Consider the following 15,016-nt stretch of genomic DNA (forward strand, 5'->3'; position numbering starts at 1 on the left):
GGAGAATAGCCAACGAGGAGACATGTCTACCACATCAATGATATTCTCCACTATATATCCCATTATTTTGTAGAAAGTTGGGCAGTAAAAGAATATATATGGTAACCGACGACTCTCCTACGCTAGATATGAATAAGGTCTGATATGGCAATTTTTCAGTCCTCCTGTTTCCGTAGGCACACATACAGCTAGACAGCCGGTGGAAGATAGCAAAACTTGGAAGTTACATAATTAATAGTAAGAATACCTCCTGGACTTACAGGCAGTGAAAATGGAGCTATTCCATCAAACCCGGGGTAAGGTACGAGTCACTCTACAAAAAGGGTTGTGGCGTTTGATGCGTTTCCTTTGAAGGCTAAAAGGGCTATATTTGATGAGAAATATGTAAGCAATACATGAGAAGGTATGGCAATGTAAAAGGTTTGCAAGATAGCGAGCCTTTATTAAATTCGCAATACGTAGCATACATATGATTAATGGTGATACAGGCTGAAGAAGCAGAACAGGGGGTGGGTTTGTAACCAAAATTAAAAGTAGAAGGTAGCCAACAAGCCAACACGAGGGTTAAAGAGTGAAAGAGGTCGAAAGAAAAAATCAGATATCCATGCGTGTAAACAAAATGGTAGATGAATAATGCAAACATCCAAGATAGTGAGTAGTGGGTACATAGTTATTATAGATAAAGCTCAAAAAAGAAAAAAGTTACCTGAAGTTCTAGGAAACAATGGGAAAGATTGTATCAACTGAACAGGAAGTATAAAGGTATGTACTACTGCTGGGGGAAACATTCAAAAATGTATAGGGTAATTAATATGAAATAAATAAAATAACATGACAGAAATAGAAGCCCTCGAACACCAGCATTAGTTATCTATAGAGGGCACAGAGGTTAGTAAATGCAGCGCTAAAGGGGGACTTATTATAGCTACTTACCAATTTAGTCATTTCGTCATTCTTCATTGCACCCCGGTAAATCTACTAGCAAGCTCCGAGCTTCTCAGACTCTCTAGCTTCGATCAACCGTCGACTCTCCTTCCGTTGTCTTGTGGACCGTCTGGTTGGTTGCAGGACTGGCTGTGCTGCAACCATCCCAACCGATTTACGTATGGTGACCTTATTCTGAGACTTAGGAGAGGACGTTGAAATCTTCGGAGAAGAATCCGTCATTCTCACGTCGTTAGTCGGCCCATCCAGAGGGGAACTGCTCCCGCCATTTCCAGGAGAATAAGAGGGAGGATATTTCATCATATTCCCAGAGGAATCACTATCCGGAGGGGTGTTCTCCAGAGGATGGATGGCCATGTTGCGCATCCCCAGATTAATACTTGCTGCTGAAGCGGTCCCGGGAGAGTTTGGCGGGGTTCTGCAGAAACGTTCCTCTGCAAAGAGGGGGTTTACGTCTTCCAGAGTAGAGTCTGAGGAGCTTTCAGAACCCTCAGGAGTACCCATCACGGGAGACATTCCAGGATTGACAGTGGGTGCAGGTGGAGTGGCTCCTTGGGACACTAAGGGGTAGCCATACTGCTGGCCAAGTTCAATTTCTGCCGCTCTCATCTGCCCAGGGCTACAGCCCGAGAGCTTCAGAAGGCCCAAAACCGCATCGCACTCCTCCGCGGTCAAGTGATCTCCGCGTGGATCGATCAAAGTGCTGGCCGAAGACGGACGCTGAGTAGGCTCAAATGCAGGTCCTGACATATTGGGCTAGAAAAGATCCTGCTTTTGTTATGCACATTAATATCTATCTACATTCTGGAGGAGGCATATAGGCCCCAGAACGATGGAAACAGCAACGTTGAAGCCGCTGTAAGCAGAGAACAGAGATAACAGTGAAGTTGAACTAAGAAAGGTCGAAAGGGGGCTACTTACGGCTATTTGGTTTCCCTTGGCACGGGTTTTAGTTGGGATATGTATGGATATATGTAAATCTAAAATGGCAGAACGTCTGGTATATAAGACAAAAATGTTGATAGTGAGAATATAAAGGGTCTTGACTATCGGGAACGAAGAATAATATACTTGTTGGAAATAGGGAAGGGTATCTTCTGAATGTATCGAGGCAGGACAAGTCGTGATGAGAAAGAGAAAAGAAGGGAAGGAGCTGTTATACGGGCGAAAGATGTGCCACCAGTATCCAACCCTTTTGCCCTTTCAGTGGTAACTCAGCATGCTAGAAAGCATGTACAAGTCGAAATGACGCAAATTTTAAAAAATTCCTTCTAATAAGCCTGAGCCGTTGCATTTGAGCCGTTGTAGAACTTCCCCTGAAATAGAGTTTGGAAGCAGAACGGTGCGGAATAACAGCTCGAACGCTACAAGAACGCTTTGCCCGTTCAGTCTCTTACAGTCCTTGAGTTCATCAACATCCAATAGTGAACATAGTTTAAAAAACATATTCATAAAGGGAGAGTAAGGACAGGAGAGGAAAGCGCAGCCCTTCTGGCATATAGAGCAGCATTGCAGGGCAGCTGTGATTGGCCAGCTTGATGTAGAGAGAAAGGTAAATCGGCGCGCAGAGTTGGAGTTGTAAACTTAGAACGTGTTGTTGAGTGGCGTCGACGTTAATTTTGGCGTTATTTTGGTGAAGGGTTGTCCGGCACATGATTTTACCTTCTGTATGATAGCGCAAAAGGAATGGCGAAAATCTTACCATATCTGGACGACGAAGTAAAATCAAGATATCATTCATATGGACATAGAGGGTATACATTTGTAATTAAGAAATGCCTTGGGAGTTGCTAGCTGGGTGTTGAAGAGAGAACTATAAAAGTCAACAAAAGAGGATAGAAAGTAACGCGAGACATGAAAGTAAATAGTGTTCTTTGATTTAATTGAGGGTCTTGAATGTGCTATCATTTATGCCCGTGAGCTTGAGATTATAGCCTACTAGAAAATATATGTGTAGGCTGTCGCGACATGGGAATGCTCAAGGTAACCTTGGAAGGCCCACACAACATCGCCTGCCTGGCTACGCCTTCTCAAGGTTCTGACCAAGCCAACTGTTCGGTGACTGCAGGCGCCCCGTTCTTGGAGTAAGTAACCCTGAGGCGGAGTCGAAGTTTCCCTTGTAGAGGCTACAGTTATTTCGGAAAACGATATTTTTTGGTTAGCCATCAATTAGAAATTAGAGAAACAAAGCGTATGAAAGAAACAGTGGTTACAGGAAAGAGAGAGAGGAAAAAAAAGAAGGGAAAGCATACCCCATTAATAGCAGAGACTCTCATTCCTTGAGTCCCCTCCTGCCCTCCTTCCAGGTCAGCCTTGTTGATGGCATTAAGTTGAAGTTTTTGAGATTTGGGTACAGCCACTTGCAATCCAACCCCGGAAAAGCGATCGAAAGTAGACGTATTACGGAATCGAGCCAATATCTGGGCACCAGCATTACTCCGCTGAATTTGCAGAGTCAACAGAAGATCATTCTTCTCAAATACGGTTAGGGCGGGGGAAGCGGAGCTTGGAGAAGGTGTCTGGACAGGAGGAGAATGGAGCTCTCCGAGAAGTCCCATCGGCGATGTGGAAGGTTGTGGTGCTTGAGGTGCCGGGGATGTGCCGTTCGAACCAAAAAGATCCATGATGCTGTGTATATCAGATGACCTAGTGGGCGTAGGTTGGAATGGACTCGATGAGGCAGCGGGAATAGATTCGCCGCCCAAGATATCGGCCAACAGGTCAGCTGTGTTCTGCGACCCATTGGTATTGGCAGTGATATTGGCAGATGTATCGTCGCCACCCATAAGGTCGAGCAGCAAATCCTGTTCTGATGGTTTGGCAGGCTTTTTAGACTTGTCTCTAAGCAGTCTACTTTGTCGTTTGCTAGTTGCTTCTCCTAAGACCCTCTGCTCTTCGCGGATTTCAGGTGGGGGCATCTTCTCTAACACGCCACGCCTTATTTGATCGTACCCAAACAAGTTGGTGTATTCCACAGCCCGTTGCTGGATTTCAACGCTCAAATCTGCAGATCTGCTGCTGAGGAGACGTCGAATACGCTCGATCTGCGCAGGTTCGGTGAGCCTTGTGGACAACTTCATTGCAGATGTTATAATATATTCGGTCACGGTTTGGGTAGCATAGGTGCTATTAAGTATATTGGTAAAAAGGTCCACTATGTCGCTTTCCTTGACTTCCTTGACTAGCTCTTCCTCCTCGTACTGGCCGCCACGGAGAAGAGCATCACCATACTCGCCTATGACCCATGAAGCAGCTAGAGTTAAGGCTTCTTGCGAGATATCTTCCTTTAAACTAGCATAAAGCTTTTGAACGGAATAGGTTTGGAGTTCGGGGGTTGTGGCAATCAGGCGGACGAACGAGGACAAAATCTGCTCCTTGACATAATTACCCGCAAGTTTCAGGACACGAAGCATAGTGTCAACATGCCATCTTTTATTGGGGGAAAATCGATCCGCAGCTATTCCTATCTGAGTTGTCATGACGGGCTTGAACTCGTTATCAGCAACCTCAAGGAAAGCCAGGAGCTCTCTGACAAGAACTCTGACATTGCCTTCGTTGATTAGCGTAAAGCTAAGATCTAGAGCACGTCTGCGTATACTAATATCGGCATCCCGCAAGCATTCTAGAATGGTGTTCCGGTGTCTTTGGACGGCATTTGGCTCAACAGCCACCACCTTAATGAGAGTGTTGAGTGCCACATATCGAATGTTGTTGTCTTTGTTAGCTAAAAATTTGCCAAGAATGTTGACACCTAGCACCCGAAGACCGGAGTCTGCTTCGATATCCAGAATAGTCAGGACAGCCTCATAGAGTATGGAATTTCCCACATTTTTGGACGACTCGGTGTTGGTAGCGACTTGGGCAAGGATGTCGTTGATTAATTCGCTTGTGGCCGCATCACCCCTGCCGAGGACTCTCAGGAACCGAAGTATCTTTACCTGCAGGAATGGGTCGGTAATTCCTGAGACGTCATGCTCCGGTGCATACCCAGAGGTCGTAAGGCCTTTCAAAACTCTAACGAGCGCAGGTACCAGAGGGCGATATTTTTCAATAACTTCATGCCCACCTTCTGCATCGTCCTCTTCACAGAACTCGGTTGCGAGGGTGAGGCCACAAAGTAAGACTCCATGGTTTCGATCCGACAGAAGCGCCTTGGATTTATCTATAAAATGTTCCTGGAGATCGGGGACTTTCCGACATATACGCATAGCACAAAGGGCGGCTTTTCTGCGGATATAGGGGTTTGCTGTGGATATGAGAGACTCTACTTCGGGAAACAAGTCCCTCGACATTTCGACAGAGGCGATATTTCCCAGGGTGCAGAGGGCCAGGCCCACAACATATTGGTTCGAGTTGTTCAAATCACTATACATCATAATAAGCAAATATTATTTTTCTTCCTAACGGGGGGAAGGGGGGGAACTTGATAGCACGAGACCGACTTTTTTAGGGAATTAGTCACCAATGTCAGCACCTCCTGGTTCTCATCGAGGAGTAGCATAGTTCCCAGATACCCCAACCGTTTGTCTGCGAAACGGGGCGATGCCAGCAGCTTGAGGCATTCTATCTGACCGAAGTGCGTTCGTTCACCCAACGTGAAAAGATAGAGTAGCTTAGCCACATTATTTCTCCTGCAAATCTACCATGTGAGAATGTCATCTTCCGAGATCTGTCTTGAATTTCCACCCCACACACCTTATATTTGAATCCGCACTTTCTTCCCTGAAGCTGGCTCGAATCGCCGCACTCTCCTTTTGGATCACTGATCGCTCATCCGCAATGGTTTTGGACGCTCGCACATTCCGAATGAATTGCTTGACTATGATCGATATGAGTAAGTGGTCCCGACATAGTGGAGATGGAGATGAGGGGCTTGGACATACGGGAACTCATGGTGGTCGCAAGGACCCCAAAAAGGGGAACGTCGAAATGTAACTGGTCGCCAGGAGTACCAGGGCTTTAACGGCGGAAGTAACTTGTGATGCCGTTCCCTGACTTCGAAAGACCGTTTGTTGGCTTATATGGATCGTTATTTTTTGTGTCTTCCCATATCAACCTTCATTTCTGGCACCATGAGCTGTCTGGTCAGCGCGGCTTACATATCTGGCCAAGTGGGTGAACAAGGGACGCTAACTGTATACGGTCTAGCGTACTGCTTTGTTTGAACCTCCAATATCAGAGCTTGGCATTGAGACTTCAGAATAATGGATCGTATCTTGGGCTTCGTTTCTTCATTACTAGTACACTTTCAAAAGCCTCGAGACCATAGGAGTTCTTTTCTCCGGATGAATAACCAATAGTATGCCCCTCCCACTCGGGGTAGGTACTTCGGTAGTCACCATATATTTTATTTAGCGCCTTTGACAACTTCCTCGATATATTATTGCCCATTCATCCTTATGGCCGTGCAGAATGCTTGCACTGCTACGGAGATATTTAAGCTCTGCGTCGATGGTCTCCAATGGTTAGACCTTCAGCGTCAGAAGTCTATTTATAGATGGCGGTCCTTGGTCCGCGGGAATTATGCATGTGGTGACAGTTATATTTAATGTTGAAATTGTTCTGTAAGGTCGAGCGGAGTTAAAATTGGTCAATACCAGTTAAAATCTGACAGATAGAGACGCAACCATTTGAATACCTGGGGGGAGTTCAATCATTTCACATAACGTAAATCCGTCATCCTCCGCATGAAAGAGCTTTTTTTCATCGAGGAGAGCTTCTTCCAAGGGATCCGAACCTAGATCCGGGGTGGCTGACATTAATAAAGTATAGTAATTCTACTCCGTATTATTGAGCTTTCCGAGCTCTCCTCGTCGCTGTTTTAACTTGTGCAGGCAAGTTAATGCCCAGCCTCACGCCGTTGGGTCAAAACCCTGGCACTAAAGCAGCATGCAAGCGCGCTGACATCACCGGGAAGGTTCGCCTCGAGCGCCGAGAGCGGACATGTTTTTCTTTTCTTCATCACCAGCATTGAGCTGGCGTTTTCCTTCGCCATCGCTGTATATATATTATCTTTATCCTACTATGATTATCCTACTGTGTCCACCATTATTATCTTTAATTGAGACTTAGGTCATTGTCCCCGATAGACCATTCTCACCATGTCCTCTGTGCATGTAAATGGGAGTACCGGAACCGGCATCCTACGACCACGCGCAGTGCGGCCAAAACATCAGAGCGAAGACCATCATCTTACCCCCTCTGCGAGCGTAGATAGATTATCCTTCGATATATCAAGGTACAAATAAGAATAAAAGCTTTGCCCTTCTGAATAATCCTCCCCGGTATTTTGTATTTCTTGTCGTTTGAACAAAAGCTAACCCCTCCTGAAAGTGGCCGGTCCACCCCTATTCCGGAAGATGCTCCCCCATCCGTACAATCAATATCATGCGCAAGGAAGCAGATACGAGCCCAGGCAAGTCAAAGGTTGTTCTACTCAATCGATTACAAACCTAGGGTATCTCATTTCGACCCTGATAGCGATTATCGAGATTTCCACGGCTTCTTCTCCCTTTTTTGGGTTAGCTTGTTTATCATGGTCATGACCACGGTTGTGCGAAATATAAAAGACACTGGCTACCCATTACGGGTACAAGTGTGGTCACTGCTGTCAGCGAACGTTTGGCAACTGGCCCTGTGTGATATTGTTATGGTTTCGAGTACCGCACTATCTCTTCCGCTCCATTTAGTAATCAGGCAAAGTCAAGGTTGGCTAAGATGGCTAAACGGAGGAATGATATTGCAAAGTTGCTTTCAGATCGCATGGCTCACTTTATGGGTGGCGTACGTATCTTCTAAGCTTCTTGCATAATGTTGCAGCGAGAATATTTGCTAACATATTTTTTTCTCCCAGCTTGCCATTCCAGCTTAAATGGGCTTGGACTGCTCAGGTGTTCTTTATCCTACACACATTAACTCTTTTGATGAAAATGCATTCCTACGCCTTCTACAACGGACATTTGAGCGAGACAGAACATCGCTTAAACGGTTTGGATAAGCCGGAGGCCAGTTCACTCTCTGCAGCTGTTCGTTATCCACGGTCCGAGAGTCAAACAATGGAAGAGAGTACGGAATCAGATAACGCAAAGGAGGATGAATCCCAGCAATCGCTTTCTAAACTCCGCTCAGATCTTGCAATGGAATTAACTTCTCCTCTCGGTCAAGTCTCATACCCCCAGAACCTGACCGTGTACAATTATGTGGATTATCTTCTCTGTCCAACGCTGTGCTACGAACTAGAATATCCACGTACGAAAGAAATACGATGGATGGAGGTTTTCTTTAAAACATTGGCTGTTTTTGGCTGTATATTCTTACTTACCCATGTTAGCGAAGAGTTCATCGTTCCAGTTCTAGACGAATCTGCGGAAAGAATGCAAGGCCTGAGCAGCAAATCTGAGAAGGCTCTGGTCCTTGCAGAAGCTATTAGCTTCCTGCTACTGCCTTTCATGATAACGTTTTTGTTGGTGTTTCTTGTCATTTTCGAATATACCCTCAATGCCTTTGCGGAAATTACACGTTTTGCGGACCGCGAATTTTACGCTGACTGGTGGAACTCTTGCGATTGGTATGAACGTATCCTATTCATCTATTGCGGACCATCGTGGTTTCTAATATGCTAACCTGCTCTGTTCGACAGGCTGGAGTTCTCTAGGGAGTGGAATATCCCGGTCCACCATTTCCTTCGGCGCCACGTTTATTTCTCATCTTTAACTCACTTTTCCAACTCCAAGGCCATGTTCATCACATTCTTGGTGAGCTCCATTGGACATGAATTGGTAATGGCGTGTATCACCAAGAAAATCAGGGGGTATGGCTTCCTTGCCATGATGATGCAGCTGCCCATCGTTGCCGTGCAGCGTTCGAAGTTTGTTAGGGGACGAAAAGTTCTTAATGTTAGTGATTTATTCCACCATTTCCGTAATAAATAAAAGGGAATCGCTATACAGTCTAGCTGCTAACTGTTCAAACACCATTTAGAACGTTTGTTTTTGGGTTTCCATGATTATCGGGCTCTCCCTTGTACGTTGGCTCCCAGATCGAACTTGTATAGTTGGATGGATGGATGTGCTGACAGCTATATTAGATGTGCGCACTTTACGTCCTCGTCTAGATACCCTCCAAAGTACCATCTTATTTTACGCCTAACGACCTAGGAAACCGCCATGATTGTATTATTCCGCTGGAAGTCACCATAGATGCCAGCTCACAAGCACTGTACATGTATAGCCAAGCCCGAAAAGCAAATTGGAATTTTTATTTTTATTTTTATTTTAGAAAGGGGGCAAAAAAGAGAAAGGAAAAAAGGTTATTTGCAGAGCGAAGCGAAGCAATATGTTAGGTGCTTTCAAAACCTGATTAGAATAGAAGGTGTGATTTTGCAGGCCCCATTCTGTGATATGATTGTATTATTCTGCTGGAAGTCACCATAGATGCCAGCTTGCAAGCACTGTACATGTATAGCCAAGCCTGAAAAGCAAATTGGAATTTTTATTTTTATTTTTATTTTAGAAAGGGGTAAAAAAGAGAAAGGAAAAAAAGGTTATATCCTACGCTCTTCTTCCTCCCAAATCCACTCCTATACCAACCTGTCAAGTACTGTAAATATTCTCTTATTCTTACATTTTACTCCGTATATACCGTTTTCCACTCACGATCTCTCGAATCGTATCCTTGTACCGGATGACGGGTTTTCCGCTCAGGTCTAATCATGAGTCTGAGAATCTCTAATTACCCGAGGGTAGCGCTGATAAACTGCCCCCACTTGGTCGAGACTGAGCCCGAAAGCAGTCGAAGCCCGAAACATATTTAACCCCTCACTTTAAGCAACTAGGAGCGTATGATGATTCGAAACAGGGTTCTTCTACGAGAAGATTAGAGCAGCAATTGACCAGTTGTAAGGTTCTCTTTTTTTCTTTTCTAAACAATGTGGCTTCGGATGTAAAGAAAAGTAATAACGCATCACATATACATACATTGATTATTATTGCAACATACATGTACGTACCTCACTCGTTTGTATTATTATTAGTAATACGCTAGAATTTTTTCTCCTGCCCAATAAAATAAATGCATGGATCAAACATCACGTTGTGTCAATGTGTGCTGGCGATCTACATACATAGTAAGTTCAGTAAAAGCTACCATTTCTGGAGGGAGCTACGTACGCCGGACAGAAGCACTGGCTGCCCGCCCTTCTTTCTCCAGGGTCTGCTAATTAGTAAGTTAGCAAGTCAACTACCGCGGGCCGAACACCTGCCAAGCACGGGCCGCATGGCGGGGTTGCTCTTGTGCCCGCCACTACTACCTAGGTAACGTGACTCACCACCCAACGAACGGGGCTATTTGGGCCGGATTGGAGGTAGCGTGGAGCACTTCAGTATTTCTAGCCCCCGTCGCTGTTGCCCCCGTTTAACCAGCACCGCACCTCCTCTTGACAATAACATAAACCGCTCTCAACCCCTCTTTTTGCAGTCGAGATGACGACTCCTTCGACTATACAACAGCAATCACAGGGGTCTGCAGTGCTAAGACTTCAAGGCCGTAAGCCATTCTCCTTTCGTGACCAGCCCCCCTTTGACTAACCATTTGTTGATAGGAAAGCGGCCTCAAGGTGTGCGAAAGGCACGACCACGAGGAGTTCCCCGCCGGAGTGCACGCCTAAAAGAGATATATCATCATCGGGGGAAAGCTGTATCGGACAGCAGAACCGCTGTCCAGGGCCCCCTTTGCACAAATTCCAAGAAACAGGTATGTTCTATTTATTTGTCCTGCTCCACTTACAAAACTAACTTCAAAGGCCAAGTTTCTACAAAAGCCGCCCGACCCTCTTCAACCTGACTCTCGAAAACGGAAGCGACCACAAGAAGCTGAGGACTCACCCTGCCTTCCAGCCGAATCTTTCCAAAAGCGGCCGCGAACATCTCTTTCATGCCCCGCTGATGCGAGGTTGCCCGTTGAGGATACTCCCGCTCAGGAGGCTACAGAATACAAAGATAAGATTAACTTAATCAACTGCTGGAGGAAGGAAGGTGCCTGGCCGAGAGAATACTTTGAACAGGGGCATGACATGAGTCAACTACTTGCGAGAAAGAAATCGACATCTTCACTTCATCACAAACAATTGGAATCTACTCTCACCAGCTCTACTACCCCTAGCAATCAGAAGCCAAGGGAGGAAAAAAGCTCTCAATACAAGAACCCACGCTATGAAGTCCTGCTAGAAATTAAAGGCAGCTATATGAGTGAATCAAAGCAGGGTATCACAGAAGTCAGCAAAAGTTGTTACCAAACTTTGCTCAATGCTGCACAAAAGATTCCTGAAAACTCATTGTTCCGTGATGATCTGTTCAAAGCAACCTGTGAGAAGGTGCGACGCCGAAATGAGGCCATCATTATCCAAGATATCACTCGATTGATTGTCCCCTCCGCGGAAAATCTAGCTATATATGGTGCAACACATCTCGATCATCTGGTCGAAAGCGTCAATGAAGGCTGGGATAATTCAATCCCTGTTACAAAAACTCGACCGCAGCCTGATTATTCCGTGGGATTTAAACGAGATGCTTTCACAGATGGCCAGCTGCGGAGGCTTCGGGATTTTGTTGGTGAGCTGACTGACACATCATACTTTATGGCGACATACTACCTATACTTCCCATTCTTAACATGTGAAGTTAAGTGTGGTGCAGCGTCACTTGACATCGCAGATCGACAGAATGCCCACAGCGCCACTATTGCAGTGAGAGCTACTGTTGAGTTATTCAAGCTCGTGAAGCGTGAAAAGGAGGTTGACCGGGAGATACTCGCCTTCTCAATCTCGCATGACCACACAGCGGTGAGGATCTATGGTCACTATGCTGTTCTTGAAGGAGAGAAGACGAATTTTTACCGCCACCCGATTCACAAGTTCGATTTCACTGCTCTGGATGGCAAAGAGAAATGGACAGCATACAAGTTCACAAGGAATGTTTATGATATATGGATGCCAACTCATTTTAAAAGAATATGCTCAGCGATTGACCATATCCCCTCTGATTTGGATTTTGAGATCTCACAGTCAGAACTTCAATACTCCGAACAATCCAACGCCGAGTCAGTGCTCACAATCAATGATGATGACAGCCAACCAAGTCAGCTGGGCTATATTGACTCCACAGATGTTACACCAACCACTTCTTTCACTGAACAAACTCAAGTATTCAAAAAGCCAAGGAAGTAGATTTTGTAAGCCCCTGGTATGCTAGCGGGACTAGATATATGCATCCGCACACTTCGGTTGGGGATCACTGCTCAAAGAGAACACCCGTGTCAAAGGAAGCCCTCCAAGGAGCATTAGGAGGTAGGAATGTAAGACCCTCGCTGATATCCAGTGTGTACACTAGTGAAACTAAATATCTATAAATGATTCCTTTCTTTCCCCAGCTTAGTGTAGTTTCATAGTTGGTATTCAATAGAATGAGCACTTCTACAGATGTTGCAATTGAATCTTGAGAGTAATTATATCTAGTGTATTTATACAAAATATATTAGAATATTAGTGAGTTGAGTCATCTTGATTTCTTCTTTATGTATTTCTCTAGGGCCGGCAAAACTGCTTTGGCCCTGTAAGATACTTGTGAAGTTTTATAAGCACAATGTGGATAGGAATCTGGATAAGAGCCAAGGCATCTTAGTTCCTAGTTCAGCCTATAGTGAAGCATGGTAATTTGTCTAAGTGCCCTTCATCAGACTCACTCAGCACTTTCATGAAATCAACTTCTCATGCCACTCTTCTCCAAATTTAGTCTTGCATATCCTTGCAATCTGTCTCATCACTTTATCACTTACATCCTTTCAGAGGCCATCAATGTGAACAGAATCCAATGGTATGATATCCAGCATGTGTCCTGCCCAAACACCTTTGCAACAAGTTCCCTCTTGAAGGTCAAAGCAGTATCCTGGGCAGTGGACATCATAGAGTTGTGTAGAAAGTCTGAGCAATGATCACCCCACCAAATCTCAATACATCAATGAATGGACCTCGAATATATTCCAGCTTCAGTGTGATGACTACCACAGTGACAAACTGATGAATCATTAAATTGGGCAGGACCCACTGCCTATCAGTGAGATAGAAAGATGCTGGTACAGAATCAGTCATCTTGAGCAGATTCACTAAGGAATGGCATTTCTAAACTAATTCAAGAGCATGCCTCAATAAAACATCTGAGAAACTCAAATGTAACTCAGGCTTCAGCAAGTCATTTTGTTTCTTCACACTTTCATCCTCTCTTTCTTTCCTTTCTCTCTGATCATCATACCAACAAGAATTTTTTGCTGACCTACCAGATCTGCAGACAAAGCTCCGTCCTCTGTTCAGAATCAAGTCACTGACCACGAATCCAATGTGGTACGGTACTATCTAGACACGGTCATCTAGTTCGATCTGGAAGCCGCGGCCATGGAGCTCCCATCCAATGAAGTGGTTCAGAAGCAGCCCATGGGTTGTTCTTGAACACTGACGCGACCGCCCCCACGGAACTTACCAATGAGCTGAAAAGAAAGATCACTGATAACTCAAAGATCAAAGAACTAACTGAGCAAAGTAAAGAGCTGACTCAGAGGCTCAGGGCAATGGGATTCTGTTCTGTGCCAGCAGCGCGGGGCAAAACTCCGCTTTACAAGGAGAAGATGAAGACAGTTTCCCGGTTGAACCGCGGCAAAGTTCACCTTCACTCCAAGCTTAAAAACTGGCAGAGGAGGTGGCACTTCCGGCATGCTGATACGGAGCGATTTAACCACCGACTCCGCAACGGCACGGCCGGCGAGTCTCTGAATGAGTGTCCAGCCCCGCCACCCCTTCAGATCCCGGAACAGAGACAGATCATCAAACTGACATGCACTGGCACTCAGCAACTGACAGAGCATGAGCAGTTCGCGCGCCGGTGTGCGTGCATCATCGCCTGGTTCAAGCTGCAGCGTCGGAAGGAGGTTCAGCGTCGGGGTTGTCACAAGAAACAGCACCCACCCCCGGACACCATGCGGGCGAAGGAATCCATTCCGGATGAAAAGCAGTGCCCATTCTGTGTCGCTGATACCTCGTTGCCTTGGGGGTACCGGATGAATGTCCGGGAGCGCACGAACAAGTTCTGGAACCATATCGAGAGCGTCCACCGCGAGGAGCTGAAGGCGTACTCCTCCGGACAACACTCCTCAATGACCGCAAAATTGGAGATTTGGAGGTGCTACTCGTACAAGAACCCCCCTCTCACCCGATATATGGGCCCCTCAGGAGGGCCATGGCAGGTGCAACCTGCAATGGAAACAGACGTTACTACCCACTAGAGGACACGATGAGAATGTTCCACAGAGAGGAGCTGGAACCAATAGAGACAATCGACGCATGCCCCCCGGAACCATGGCAGAAGCCAGTACTCAAAGGCATCTACCTCGACTCCGACAGGGCTAGAGCCATCGAGAGAGCTATCCTCATAGACAGATATATTAATATATACACTTGTATGCCAGTTTGAGGTTTCAACTCCAAGGGCGGCTGGGACAGTCTGTGACTAAACCAATCAATCAATCAATCAATCAATCAATCAATCAACCAATCAATCAATCAATCAATCAACGTAACAGCCGGCATACGTTGGAAAGTGTAGTCCTACCACAGAAGTAGTCCGAGCACAGAAGTAAAGTGGTCCCAGCACAGAAGTAGTCCTAGCCCAGAAGTTGTTTGTCCTGAGAATTTTTCTAAATTTACAGACCTAGAATGATATGTGCTGAGTTCTTACATGCTTTAAGATTTGTGAGAATAAACAGAATCGCGCTGGCATTATTCTCAGCAGGTCTTTCATAGTGAACCGACTGGCACTGCTTCTTAGTGGCTAAAGCTTAGGTTGCCATTTGAGCTCTTGATTTCTATTAACTAGTTACTAACTATAACTATCTAATTAGTTGCCGGCAAAGGAAGCTGACCCAGAACTAGGATGGAGAGACGACGAGCGTTGGCGTGCGGCCCAACAGCAATCCTGCGCCAGATGAGGGGAAGGACAGGGCATCAGGTATAAATTTGAGCTCAACTGTT

General features: G+C 45.7%; 5 protein-coding genes across 6 annotated transcripts; 3 read left to right on the top strand and 2 right to left on the bottom strand.

Annotated features, from left to right (window-relative positions):
• Positions 1–978: 978 nt before the first annotated feature.
• BDCG_00625 (uncharacterized protein) lies at positions 979–1,695 on the bottom strand (the record flags this gene model as incomplete). The annotated part of the gene is made up of 1 exon (XM_045416131.1): positions 979–1,695. The coding sequence occupies one exon, from the start codon at positions 1,693–1,695 to the stop codon at positions 979–981; it is 717 nt and encodes a 238-aa protein (XP_045271932.1).
• Positions 1,696–2,975: 1,280 nt separating this feature from the next.
• Positions 2,976–5,838, bottom strand: BDCG_00626 (AP-1 complex subunit gamma-1; the record flags this gene model as incomplete). The annotated part of the gene is made up of 5 exons (XM_045416132.1): positions 2,976–3,071; positions 3,198–5,310; positions 5,388–5,576; positions 5,641–5,764; positions 5,829–5,838. 5 exons carry the CDS (start codon positions 5,836–5,838, stop codon positions 2,976–2,978), a joined length of 2,532 nt encoding a protein of 843 aa, XP_045271933.1.
• Positions 5,839–6,844: 1,006 nt separating this feature from the next.
• On the top strand, positions 6,845–9,440 carry BDCG_00627 (sterol O-acyltransferase). The gene is made up of 6 exons (XM_045416133.1): positions 6,845–7,183; positions 7,279–7,728; positions 7,799–8,512; positions 8,585–8,840; positions 8,926–8,967; positions 9,032–9,440. Exons 1-6 carry the CDS (start codon positions 7,047–7,049, stop codon positions 9,056–9,058), a joined length of 1,626 nt encoding a protein of 541 aa, XP_045271934.1. The 5' UTR covers positions 6,845–7,046; the 3' UTR covers positions 9,059–9,440.
• Positions 9,441–10,312: 872 nt separating this feature from the next.
• On the top strand, positions 10,313–12,427 carry BDCG_00628. Of its 2 annotated transcripts, none has more exons than XM_045416134.1 (3): positions 10,313–10,488; positions 10,544–10,695; positions 10,751–12,427. In XM_045416134.1, the coding sequence occupies exons 1-3, from the start codon at positions 10,425–10,427 to the stop codon at positions 12,164–12,166; spliced, it is 1,632 nt and encodes a 543-aa protein (XP_045279236.1). In that variant the 5' UTR covers positions 10,313–10,424; the 3' UTR covers positions 12,167–12,427. The 2 variants fall into 2 exon arrangements, with proteins under 2 accessions (XP_045279236.1, XP_045279237.1); XM_045416135.1 differs by having other exon boundaries at positions 10,318–10,488; positions 10,549–10,695; positions 10,745–12,415.
• A 904-nt stretch (positions 12,428–13,331) lies between these two features.
• BDCG_00629 (uncharacterized protein) lies at positions 13,332–14,352 on the top strand (the record flags this gene model as incomplete). The annotated part of the gene is made up of 2 exons (XM_045416136.1): positions 13,332–13,336; positions 13,410–14,352. The coding sequence occupies 2 exons, from the start codon at positions 13,332–13,334 to the stop codon at positions 14,269–14,271; spliced, it is 867 nt and encodes a 288-aa protein (XP_045271935.1). The 3' UTR covers positions 14,272–14,352.
• Positions 14,353–15,016: the final 664 nt, after the last annotated feature.

Source organism: Blastomyces dermatitidis (genome assembly GCF_000003525.1).
Source record: "Blastomyces dermatitidis ER-3 genomic scaffold supercont1.1, whole genome shotgun sequence".
NCBI lineage: Eukaryota > Fungi > Ascomycota > Eurotiomycetes > Onygenales > Ajellomycetaceae > Blastomyces > Blastomyces dermatitidis.